Source organism: Ascaphus truei, chromosome 11 (genome assembly GCF_040206685.1).
Source record: "Ascaphus truei isolate aAscTru1 chromosome 11, aAscTru1.hap1, whole genome shotgun sequence".
NCBI lineage: Eukaryota > Metazoa > Chordata > Amphibia > Anura > Ascaphidae > Ascaphus > Ascaphus truei.
The window spans coordinates 54,651,163-54,662,515 of record NC_134493.1 but is presented as its reverse complement, the minus strand read 5'-3'; the positions used below and the strand labels follow the sequence as shown (position 1 = coordinate 54,662,515).

The following is an 11,353-nucleotide window of genomic DNA, read 5'->3' as shown; positions in this document are numbered from 1 at the left end:
GATTTATATTGGTAAGTAATTTTGGATATATTAAAGATAAAAGAAGAGTGCTTATTTGTGAAATTGGATTTCGGTCCAGGACATCCTGAACAAGGTTCCGATCGGGGTACGCCCATGCAAGCGGGCGTCCTGCCCCTGGGAAAGGTAGCTCTCATACCCCAGACCCCCCGTAAGTGTGTATATTTTTGCATTTCTGTGTGTTTCCGACGTCTTCTCCAAATAAACCTCACTTTATTTCACTGCCTTGTTTTGCCAATTGCCTGATCCCTTAAATATAAATGTGTTAAAAGACCTGGTCTACCGTGACAGGCTTTTTTCTGGTGGCAGCGTGTGGGATCATAGGGTTTAGAACTTCCCACAGGGAATGATAGGGCAACGTGAGCTCGTAGATTGCAAGCTCTCAAAACAAGTAGAGTCGGAAAACACGTTTTTACAAAATCAGGCATCACACTCTGTTCAGTGTCACTTAAGTTTAGTGCCACAAGGCGAAGATGGGTTCCCGATCAGGGCAGAACCGGTCCTGGAGTCAAGAAGCAATCGCTGCCACGTGTGAGACCTTTAATCTGCAAATGGAGGGGCGCAGCAGAGCTGAGCTGATAGCCATACTGGAGGAACATGAAGATGCCCTTGCCAGTGCTAATCCAGCTGGAGCTGTTGCCTTTGCGGAGAGCGGATGAATGGAGCCAGGGGGACCGGTCCAGGTCGCCCCGGTGGCTCAAGGGGTACCTGTGGTCTGGGGGACCCTGGTTCCGTCTCCTGAGGATATTGCGGCTATGGTAGCAATCCTGGGGCCAGGAGCTACTGAAGCGGATAAAATCCAACTGATGCAGTCCATTGGGCACCCCCCGGCAACTTCCGTGCCCAGCACACCTCGGGACTGTTCTCAGTACCGTCCCCCCAAGATAACTCATCAGAGTTTTGGGAAGTTCATAGATGGTGTCACGGACATCGATGGGTACCTGTGGAGCTTTGAGAAGCTATGCCGGCAGTACTCTCTCCTGCCAGCCGAGTGGTTCAAGTTCCTGTCCCCCCAGCTATACGGCCAGGCACAGGAGGCATACGATGCAATCAACTCGGATGCCAGTGAGAATTATGAGTACGTGAAGACGGTCCTGCTATGGTATGGACTAGTAGGAGACAGTTAGTGGTACCCAGGGAGTATAGGCAGCAGTCGTTACAGGAATCCCACTCCATACCACTAGCTGGACATCAGGGGGTCGCCCGCACCAGAGCCCGGCTATTGCAGCGTTTCTACTGGCTGGGGGCATCGCAGGCAGTGGCAGATTTTTGCCGCTCCTGTGATGCCTGCCAGTGGGTAGGCAAGGCAGGAGACCGTGTGGGGGTCCTACTGGGCCGATACCGGTGATCCCTTCCAGAGGGTAGCAGTCGATATAGTGGGACCCCTTATGGTCCCTAGCTGGACAGGGAAGCGCTACATCCTCACGGTGGTCGATTTTGCGACCCGAAACCCTGAGGCTGTGGTACTGCCCTCGATCGAAGCTGAGAAGGTGGCAGTAGCTCTGGTAGGGATTTTCTCTAGGGTAGGTTTCCCTAGCGAGATTCTAACCTATCAGGGGTGCCCATTCATGTCTGTATTGCTCCACTGTCTCTGGGAGGCGTGTGGAGTGACAACCCTCCGCACGACCCCTTACCACCCCCAGACGGACTGTGTGAGCGGTTCAATGGTACCCTGAACAAAAACAAGAGAAGGCTGAGCACTACATCCAATGCTTCCTTGCAAAAAATTACAAAGGTGCGTTCCCTGAAGCAGATGCTGCAGACTTACTGAACGGGGAGGCTGGGAGATTCACTTACAGCATTTGTTGTTTGCCTACCGAGAGGTACCGCAAGTATCTACTGGGTTCTCACTGTGCGAGCTTCTATACGGTCGCAGGGTCCGTGGACCACTTCACCTGTTTCGTGAGGGATGGGAAGACTACAACTACTGATGCTTCTGTGCTACAGTATGTAGTAACTCTCAGAGACCGGTTACCCCAACTCATAGGGTTGGCACAGGCTAACCTCAGAGATGCTCAGACCAAGCAGAAGACTTGGTATGATCAGAATGCCCGGAATAGAGAGTTCATCCCTGGGCAGCAAGTGCTCGTTCTGAAGCCAACTCGGCAGAACAAACTCATGGCTGCCTGGGCTGGCCAGTATACGGTTCTCCGGTGGATGAACGAGTGCAACTATGTTGTACAGTAAGGTTCTATGTCTCTCTGTCTCCTGATCTATCACATAAATATGCTGAAGGAGTACTTCCAGAGTGCGACATCGGTGCTGGCTATCTGTAGCCCACCGATGGAGGACCTGGTGAGTCCTGCTCTGCCCAACCAAACGACATTGCTTCATCGTTTATAAGGTAAGGAGCGATGTGTTGTGGAGACCGGCGGCAGGATGTTCAATGCGTCTCTAGTGATTCCGCCCCATTGATCTCGATATATGGTGGCTTTTTGGGCTTCGGCTACAAACCTCCTAGGGGAAGCTAGGCAAGGAGGCACAGTGGACCAGGTATGGATAGGTCTCCAGCTCGAGGCACCCCAGCGGGTGCAGGCACGGGCTATACTAGATCAGTACCAGGATCTGTTCACGGATAAGCCGGACAGGACCCATATCACCCAGTCCACACCGGGGATCAGAGACCTCTGTATAAGAATGCCTATCGGGTACCAGCAGAGGTGAAGCGTAGTATAGAGGTAGAAGAGATGCCAGCCCTGGGGGTAATTGTACCTTCTCAGAGTCCTTGTCTTCACCGGTAGTCCTAGTACCTAAGGACGGGACCACTCGGTTCTGTGTGGACTACCGGCAGCTTAACGCTCAGACGGTGTCAGATGCCTATCCCATGCCCCGCTTGGACGAGCTATTAGATGAGATCACGGGGGCAAGGTATCTGACTAACATGGATTTGTCCAGGGGGTACTGGCAAATCCCACTGACCCAGGACGCCCAGGAGAAGTCGGCTTTCATCACTCACAAGTGGCTTATATGAGTTTCTAGTTATGCCATTCGGGATAAAGAATGCCCCGGCTACCTTCCCACGCCTGGTCAATAGGTTACTGGAAGGGATGCAGGGTTTCGCGAGGGTATACCTGGATGACATAGCTGTGTTTAGCCATTCATGGGAATCTAGTACATGTATCAGCGGTGCTGAAACGGATCAGGGAAGCAGGGCTGACACTCAAACCATCTGTGTCTAGCCGGGATGGCAGAGGTACTGCACCTCGGGCACAGGGTAGGCAGGGGGCATCTAAAGCCGGAGCCGGCTAAGTTAGAGGCAATTCTCGAGTGGCCAGTGCCCCGAACAAAGGAGCAGGTTATGGCTGTTTTTGGCACCGTTGGCTACAATAGGAAGTTTGTCCCCGTCATAGTGTGACATTATTGGCCCTGTCACGCAGTGTGACATTAGCCCTGTCACACATTGTGACATTATTGGCCCTGTCACGCAGTGTGACATGATTGGCCGTTTTATTGGCCCTGTCACGCAGTGTGACATTATTGGCTCTGTCACGCAGTGTGACATTATTGTCACGCAGTGTGACATTATTGGCCCTGTCACGCAGTGTGACATTATTGGTCCTGTCACGCAGTGACATTATTGTCACGCAGTGTGACATTATTGGCCCTGTCACGCAGTGTGACATTATTGGCCCTGTCCCAGTGACTGCGCACTCGCTTCACTAATAAAGTCTCCTTTGGGCGCCATAGCCTAATGGCGTCACATCGGCTCGCGAAGGGTTGCTGGGAATCCGAGTCCGTTTGGCTGTTTTCCTGCATGGCGGGGGCCACCAAAAGACTACAACTCCCACATAGCATTGCGCTAAAAAGCGTCTTTCCATGGACCAGCCTACACCTCCCAGCATCCTTTGCGAAGGCAGGCTCCCACAATCAGGTGTTATGGGAGTTGTAGTTTCCTGTCCTTGCTAGAACCCTTGCTCCCGCATGGCATGCCGGGAGATGTAGTGCTGGTTTTAGTACTGCCGTAATCACAACCGGAGCTTCCCCCGAGTCATCCTGGGTGTTGTAATCCTGTCGTTAGCATACTGCAGCGCCCTGCACTACGGCATGACGGGAGCTGTAGCGCTCTGTATTTCATCGCTCAGGCCCGGGATCCCTGCCGCCAGGCACGCCGGGAGTTGTAGTCCCGGCCTTGCGCTATGGCACGCCAGGAGTTGTAGTCCTGGCGTTGCGCAAAGCACACCGGGAGTTGTAGTCCTAGCGTGTCGCAAAGCACGCCGGGAGTTGTAGTGCTCTCCATTTCATAGCTCAGGCCAGGGATCCCTGCCTCGAGACACGCCGGGAGTTGCAGTTCTGGCCAAGCGCAAGGCACGCCGGGAGTTGTAGTGCTCTCCATTTCACCGCTCAGCCAGCGATCCCTGCCGCCAGGCACGCCGGGAGTTGTAGTCCGCGCCAGCGCGGTGAGCAGGCTGGGAGTTGTAGTCCGGCGCCATCACACGCATTGGCTCCCGGGGGTGTGAGAGGTCCCTGTAAGCGGGTGCGAGGATCAGGGACGCGGGGATGTTGGTGGCAGCTGCGGCGGACCGGAACAAGGGGCCGATCCTCGAGGTCCTGCGGCAGTACGTGGACCCGGGGGCGCCGGAGGTGTGGGTGCTGGAGGTGGCCTCGGGCACCGGGCAGCACGCCGCTCACTTCGCCCGGGCGCTGCCCAACCTGCGCTGGATCCCCTCCGAGGTGGAACCGTGGAGCCTGCGGAGGTGAGACACGTGGCCGGGGTCACGTGACCCCGCGGGGGAGGCTGCGTCAAGTGCCCGCGGGGACGGGGGGACACCTGGCGCGTGTTCATGTCACGGGTAGCAGCGGATCAGAATATATATATATATATATATATATATATATATATATATAGTGCAGGGGTAGGGTCACCGGACGCGCGGTGGGGGGTTTCCGGGCGCCCCCGTATACATACACCAGGCCGCCCCCGTATACATACACCAGGCCGCCCGTTCTCTAGTCCCGGTGACGCGGCCGCGTGATGTGTCCCGGGTGTTAGGGCCGCAGGTGGGGGGGGGGGGGTGGCGGGGCGGTTGGGGGAGAGGGATGAGAGCTGGGGGGGGGGGGGGAGAGGGATGAGAGCTGGGGGGGGGGGGCGGCTTGCCGGTAGTAACCGTTTGGCTCGAGCAGAGGTTGGGCCTATAACTTCTGTGTCCGGCTGCTGCAATTGGGGCCTTCCCACCCACTCGTAGTCAGGTCCAACTTCCACATCCATGTGTGTGTCGTGGTGGGGTAGGGGGGGGGGGAGATAAATTGCACAGGGTATATGGGGGGGGAGAGATAAATTGCACAGGGATAAATTGCACAGGGTATATGGGGGGGAGAGATAAATTGCACAGGGATAAATTGCACAGGGTATATGGGGGGGGGAGAGATAAATTGCACAGGGATAAATTGCACAGGGTATATGGGGGGGGGAGAGATAAATTGCACAGGGTATATGGGGGGGGGAGATAAATTGCACAGGGTATATGGGGGGGGGAGATAAATTGCACAGGGTATATGGGGGGGAGAGATAAATTGCACAGGGATAAATTGCACAGGGTATATGGGGGGGGAGATAAATTGCACAGGGTATATGGGGGGGGAGATAAATTGCACAGGGTATATGGGGGGGGGAGAGATAAATTGCACAGGGTATATGGGGGGGGGAGATAAATTGCACAGGGTATATGGGGGGGAAGATAAATTGCACAGGGTATATGGGGGGGGAGAGATAAATTGCACAGGGATAAATTGCACAGGGTATATGGGGGGGAGAGATAAATTGCACAGGGATAAATTGCACAGGGTATATGGGGGGGGGAGAGATAAATTGCACAGGGTATATGGGGGGGGGGAGATAAATTGCACAGGGTATATGGGGGGGGGAGATAAATTGCACAGGGTATATGGGGGGGAAGATAAATTGCACAGGGTATATGGGGGGGGGAGATAAATTGCACAGGGTATATGGGGGGGAAGATAAATTGCACAGGGTATATGGGGGGGAGATAAATTGCACAGGGTATATGGGGGGTGAGATAAATTGCACAGGGTATATGGGGGGGGGAGATAAATTGCACAGAGTATATGGGGGGGGAGATAAATTGCACAGAGTATATGGGGGGGGAGATAAATTGCACAGGGTATATGGGGGGGGGGATAGAGATAAATTGCACAGGGTATATGGGGGGGAGATAAATTGCACAGAGTATATGGGGGGGGAGATAAATTGCACAGGGTATATGGGGGGGGGGGAGATAAATTGCACAGAGTATATGGGGGGGGAGATAAATTGCACAGAGTATATGGGGGAGAGATAAATTGCACAGGGTATATGGGGGGGAGATAAATTGCACAGGGTATATGGGGGGGGAGATAAATTGCACAGAGTATATGGGGGAGAGATAAATGGCACAGAGTATATGGGGGGGGGGATAGAGATAAATTGCACAGGGTATATGGGGGGGGGATAAATTGCACAGGGTATATGGGGGGGAGATAAATTGCACAGGGTATATGGGGGGGAGATAAATTGCACAGAGTATATGGGGGAGAGATAAATTGCACAGAGTATATGGGGGGGATAGAGATAAATTGCACAGGGTATATGGGGGGGGAGATAAATTGCACAGAGTATATGGGGGAGAGATAAATTGCACAGGGTATATGGGGGGGAGATAAATTGCACAGGGTATATGGGGGGGGAGATAAATTGCACAGAGTATATGGGGGGGGATAGAGATAAATTGCACAGGGTATATGGGGGGGGGGAGATAAATTGCACAGGGTATATGGGGGGGGAGATAAAATGCACAGAGTACTGTATATGGGGGAGAGATAAATTGCACAGAGTATATGGGGGGGGAGATAAATTGCACAGGGTATATGGGGGGGAGATAAATTGCACAGAGTATATGGGGGGGGGAGATAAATTGCACAGGGTATATGGGGGGGGGAGATAAATTGCACAGGGTATATGGGGGGGAAGATAAATTGCACAGGGTATATGGGGGGGGGAGATAAATTGCACAGGGTATATGGGGGGGGAGATAAATTGCACAGAGTATATGGGGGAGAGATAAATTGCACAGAGTATATGGGGGGGGGAGATAAATTGCACAGAGTATATGGGGGGGAGATAAATTGCACAGAGTATATGGGGGGGGATAGAGATAAATTGCACAGAGTATATGGGGGGGAGATAAATTGCACAGGGTATATGGGGGGGAGATAAATTGCACAGAGTATATGGGGGGGGAGATAAATTGCACAGAGTATGTGGGGGGGATAGAGATAATTGCACAGAGTATATGGGGGGGGAGATAAATTGCACAGGGTATATGGGGGGGGGGAGATAAATTGCACAGAGTATATGGGGGGGGGAGATAAATTGCACAGAGTATATGGGGGAGAGATAAATTGCACAGAGTATATGGGGGGGAGATAAATTGCACAGGGTATATGGGGGGGAGATAAATTGCACAGAGTATGTGGGGGGGATAGAGATAAATTGCACAGAGTATATGGGGGGGGAGATAAATTGCACAGGGTATATGGGGGGGGGGAGATAAATTGCACAGAGTATATGGGGGGGGAGATAAATTGCACAGAGTATATGGGGGAGAGATAAATTGCACAGAGTATATGGGGGGAGATAAATTGCACAGGGTATATGGGGGGGGGAGATAAATTGCACAGGGTATATGGGGGGGGAGATAAATTGCACAGGGTATATGGGGGGGGAGATAAATTGCACAGAGTATATGGGGGGGAGGATAGAGATAAATTGCACAGAGTATATGGGGGGAGAGATAAATTGCACAGGGTATATGGGGGGAGAGATAAATTGCACAGGGTATATGGGGGGGAGATAAATTGCACAGAGTATATGGGGGGGGAGATAAATTGCACAGGGTATATGGGGGGGGGAGAGATAAATTGCACAGGGTATATGGGGGGGGAGATAAATTGCACAGGGTATATGGGGGGGGAGATAAATTGCACAGGGTATATGGGGGGGATAGAGATAAATTGCACAGGGTATATGGGGGGGATAGAGATAAATTGCACAGGGTATATGGGGGGATAGAGATAAATTGCACAGGGTATATGGGGGGATAGAGATAAATTGCACAGGGTATATGGGGGGGGATAGAGATAAATTGCACAGGGTATATGGGGGGGATAGAGATAAATTGCACAGGGTATATGGGGGGGTAGAGATAAATTGCACAGGGTATATGGGGGGGGAGATAAATTGCACAGGGTATATGGGGGGGGGAGATAAATTGCACAGGGTATATGGGGGGGGAGATAAATTGCACAGGGTATATGGGGGGGATAGATAAATTGCACAGGGTATATGGGGGGGATAGATAAATTGCACAGGGTATATGGGGGGGGGAGATAAATTGCACAGGGTATATGGGGGGGGAGATAAATTGCACAGGGTATATGGGGGGGATAGATAAATTGCACAGGGTATATGGGGGGATAGATAAATTGCACAGGGTATATGGGGGGGGAGATAAATTGCACAGGGTATATGGGGGGGATAGATAAATTGCACAGGGTATATGGGGGGGGGAGATAAATTGCACAGGGTATATGGGGGGGGAGATAAATTGCACAGGGTATATGGGGGGATAGATAAATTGCACAGGGTATATGGGGGGGGAGATAAATTGCACAGGGTATATGGGGGGGGGAGATAAATTGCACAGGGTATATGGGGGGGGGGGAGATAAATTGCACAGGGTATATGGGGGGGGGGGAGATAAATTGCACAGGGTATATGGGGGCTGAGATAAATTGCACAGGGTATATGGGGGGCTGAGATAAATTGCACAGGGTATATGGGGGGGGAGATAAATTGCACAGGGTATATGGGGGGGGAGATAAATTGCACAGGGTATATGGGGGAGAGATAAATTGCACAGGGTATATGGGGGGGAGATAAATTGCACAGAGTATATGGGGGAGATAGATAAATTGCACAGGGTATATGGGGGGGCATAGATAAATTGCACAGAGTATATGGGGGGGCATAGATAAATTGCACAGGGTATATGGGGGGGGTAGAGATACATTGCACAGGGTATATGGGGGGGCATAGATAAATTGCACAGAGTATATGGGGGGGCATAGATAAATTGCACAGGGTATATGGGGGGAGAGATAAATTGCACAGAGTATATGGGGGGGCATAGATAAATTGCACAGAGTATATGGGGGGGCATAGATAAATTGCACAGGGTATATGGGGGGGCATAGATAAATTGCACAGAGTATATGGGGGGCATAGATAAATTGCACAGAGTATATGGGGGGGGCATAGATAAATTGCACAGGGTATATGGGGGGGGCATAGATAAATTGCACAGGGTATATGGGGGGGAGAGATAAATTGCACAGGGTATATGGGGGGCATAGATAAATTGCACAGAGTATATGGGGGGGCATAGATAAATTGCACAGGGTATATGGGGGGGATAGAGATAAATTGCACAGGGTATATGGGGGGGATAGATAAATTGCACAGAGTATATGGGGGGAGAGATAAATTGTGCACGTTGGTGGGGGTTGTGCATGTTGGGGACGGGTAGTTTAGGAGTGTGTGTGGTTCAAACGGGGGAAGTGGCCATGTGTGCGCACGGGGGGGTGATTTGCACGTGTGGTGGGTGCATGCGCTCTGTGTGTTGGTCGGGAATTGCACTTGGGGTTGGTGTGTATGTGTGCTCGGTGGGGGGTGCGCATGTGTTGGGGGGGGGGGGGTTGTGTGTGTGTGTGTGTGTGTGTGTGTGTGTGTGTGTGTGTGTGTGTGTGTTGGGGGTGGCGAGAGGGGTCACTGGGGCCTCAAAGCCCAGATCCAAATGCTAACTCCCGATGACTTGCTGCATGGTGTGTGTAGAAGGCCTCGGGTTCCAGCTCCAAGTCGCACATGCGTCTCCTCGAGCTTAACCAAGAACACGTGGGTCTGAAATGTCGCCCATTTGTGTAACCGATGGATTAAACTTGAACTCTGATATCCAAGGGAGTGACGTGAATCATTTCTGTACTATGTCAGTATATGGGCGGCTATACCAGTGTTTTCAATCCTTCTTTTTTTTTTTTTTCTGGTGATGGAATTCTAAGTGATATTCTGAGGAACCCCAACCCTCTCTAATAGCGCGTCTGAGATCAGATGCATTGTAAGGAACCCCAACCCTCTCTAATAGCACGCTCTGAGATCAGATGCATTGTAAGGAACCCCAACCCTCTCTAATAGCGCGTCTGAGATCAGATGCATTGTAAGGAACCCCAACCCTCTCTAATAGCGCGTCTGAGATCAGATGCATTGTAAGGACCCCCAACCTCTCTAATAGCGCGTCTGAGATCAGATGCATTGTAAGGAACCCCAACCCTCTCTAATAGCGCGTCTGAGATCAGATGCATTGTAAGGAACCCCAACCCTCTCTAATAGCGCGTCTGAGATCAGATGCATTGTAAGGAACCCCAACCCTCTCTAATAGCGCGTCTGAGATCAGATGCATTGTAAGGAACCCCAACCCTCTCTAATAGCGCGTCTGAGATCAGATGCATTGTAAGGAACCCAACCCTCTCTAATAGCGCGTCTGAGATCAGATGCATTGTAAATTCTTCTCTCTTTGGTACAATTTTCAAATGACCTGAAAATTTCAGGGAACCCTTTAGGGGTGCCCGGGGAACCCACGGGTTTCTACGAACATCTGTTGAAAGACACTGTACTATACAGTATTATTATAGGGCCACCAGGCATGCCTTTAATAGTGATCTCGCAAATCTATGGGTGAAAGATCATTTGTCCCTGGACATTCCTATAGCATCAGTTTCTGTTAAGTTAAAATGAGCGCTTTGCACAAACACATCACATGCCCCAACACCCCCTATTAAAAGTGAGAGGGGTCCATTCAAATGTATGAGGAGATCTGATTGTGGAAGGGGGTCATTTTGACTGTATAGGGTGCAGTGCCCATAGAACTCGGTGGGATATATGTCCCCCCTTCTCCCGGCACGTAGTGTATAGAGGCTACGGCGCACGCAGCGCCTCACGGTGCGTCCACCCGTTTCTGAAGCAATCAGTGGACTTCTGATTGCTTGCGACAGCGGGGATCCGGGCGCGATGTCACGCGGCTGGTTCACCCTCATTGGCTGAACCGCCGCCGTGCCGTAGCCATCGCTCGGCCGCCGCACCAAGAGACAAATATCTTGTCTTTTGGCGATGTGCTCGCGCTTTGCGCATGCGCACGGACTGACTGGGTTATTGCTGGGCTCAGTTCTCCCTGTCCTGTCTCTGCGCAGTATCTCCGAGCACATCTCGCACTTCGCGCTCTGTAATGTG

General features: G+C 51.8%; 1 protein-coding gene across 1 annotated transcript in view; it reads left to right on the top strand.

Annotated features, from left to right (window-relative positions):
• Positions 1-4,337: 4,337 nt before the first annotated feature.
• METTL26 (methyltransferase like 26) overlaps positions 4,338-11,353 on the top strand; it is an 8,279-nt gene continuing 1,263 nt past the window's right edge. The window contains exons 1-2 of the mRNA XM_075565101.1: positions 4,338-4,712; positions 11,314-11,350. Of these exons, the coding sequence (XP_075421216.1) occupies positions 4,516-4,712; positions 11,314-11,350 (234 nt within the window). The 5' untranslated portion in view covers positions 4,338-4,515. The remainder of the gene's footprint in view (positions 4,713-11,313; positions 11,351-11,353) is intronic.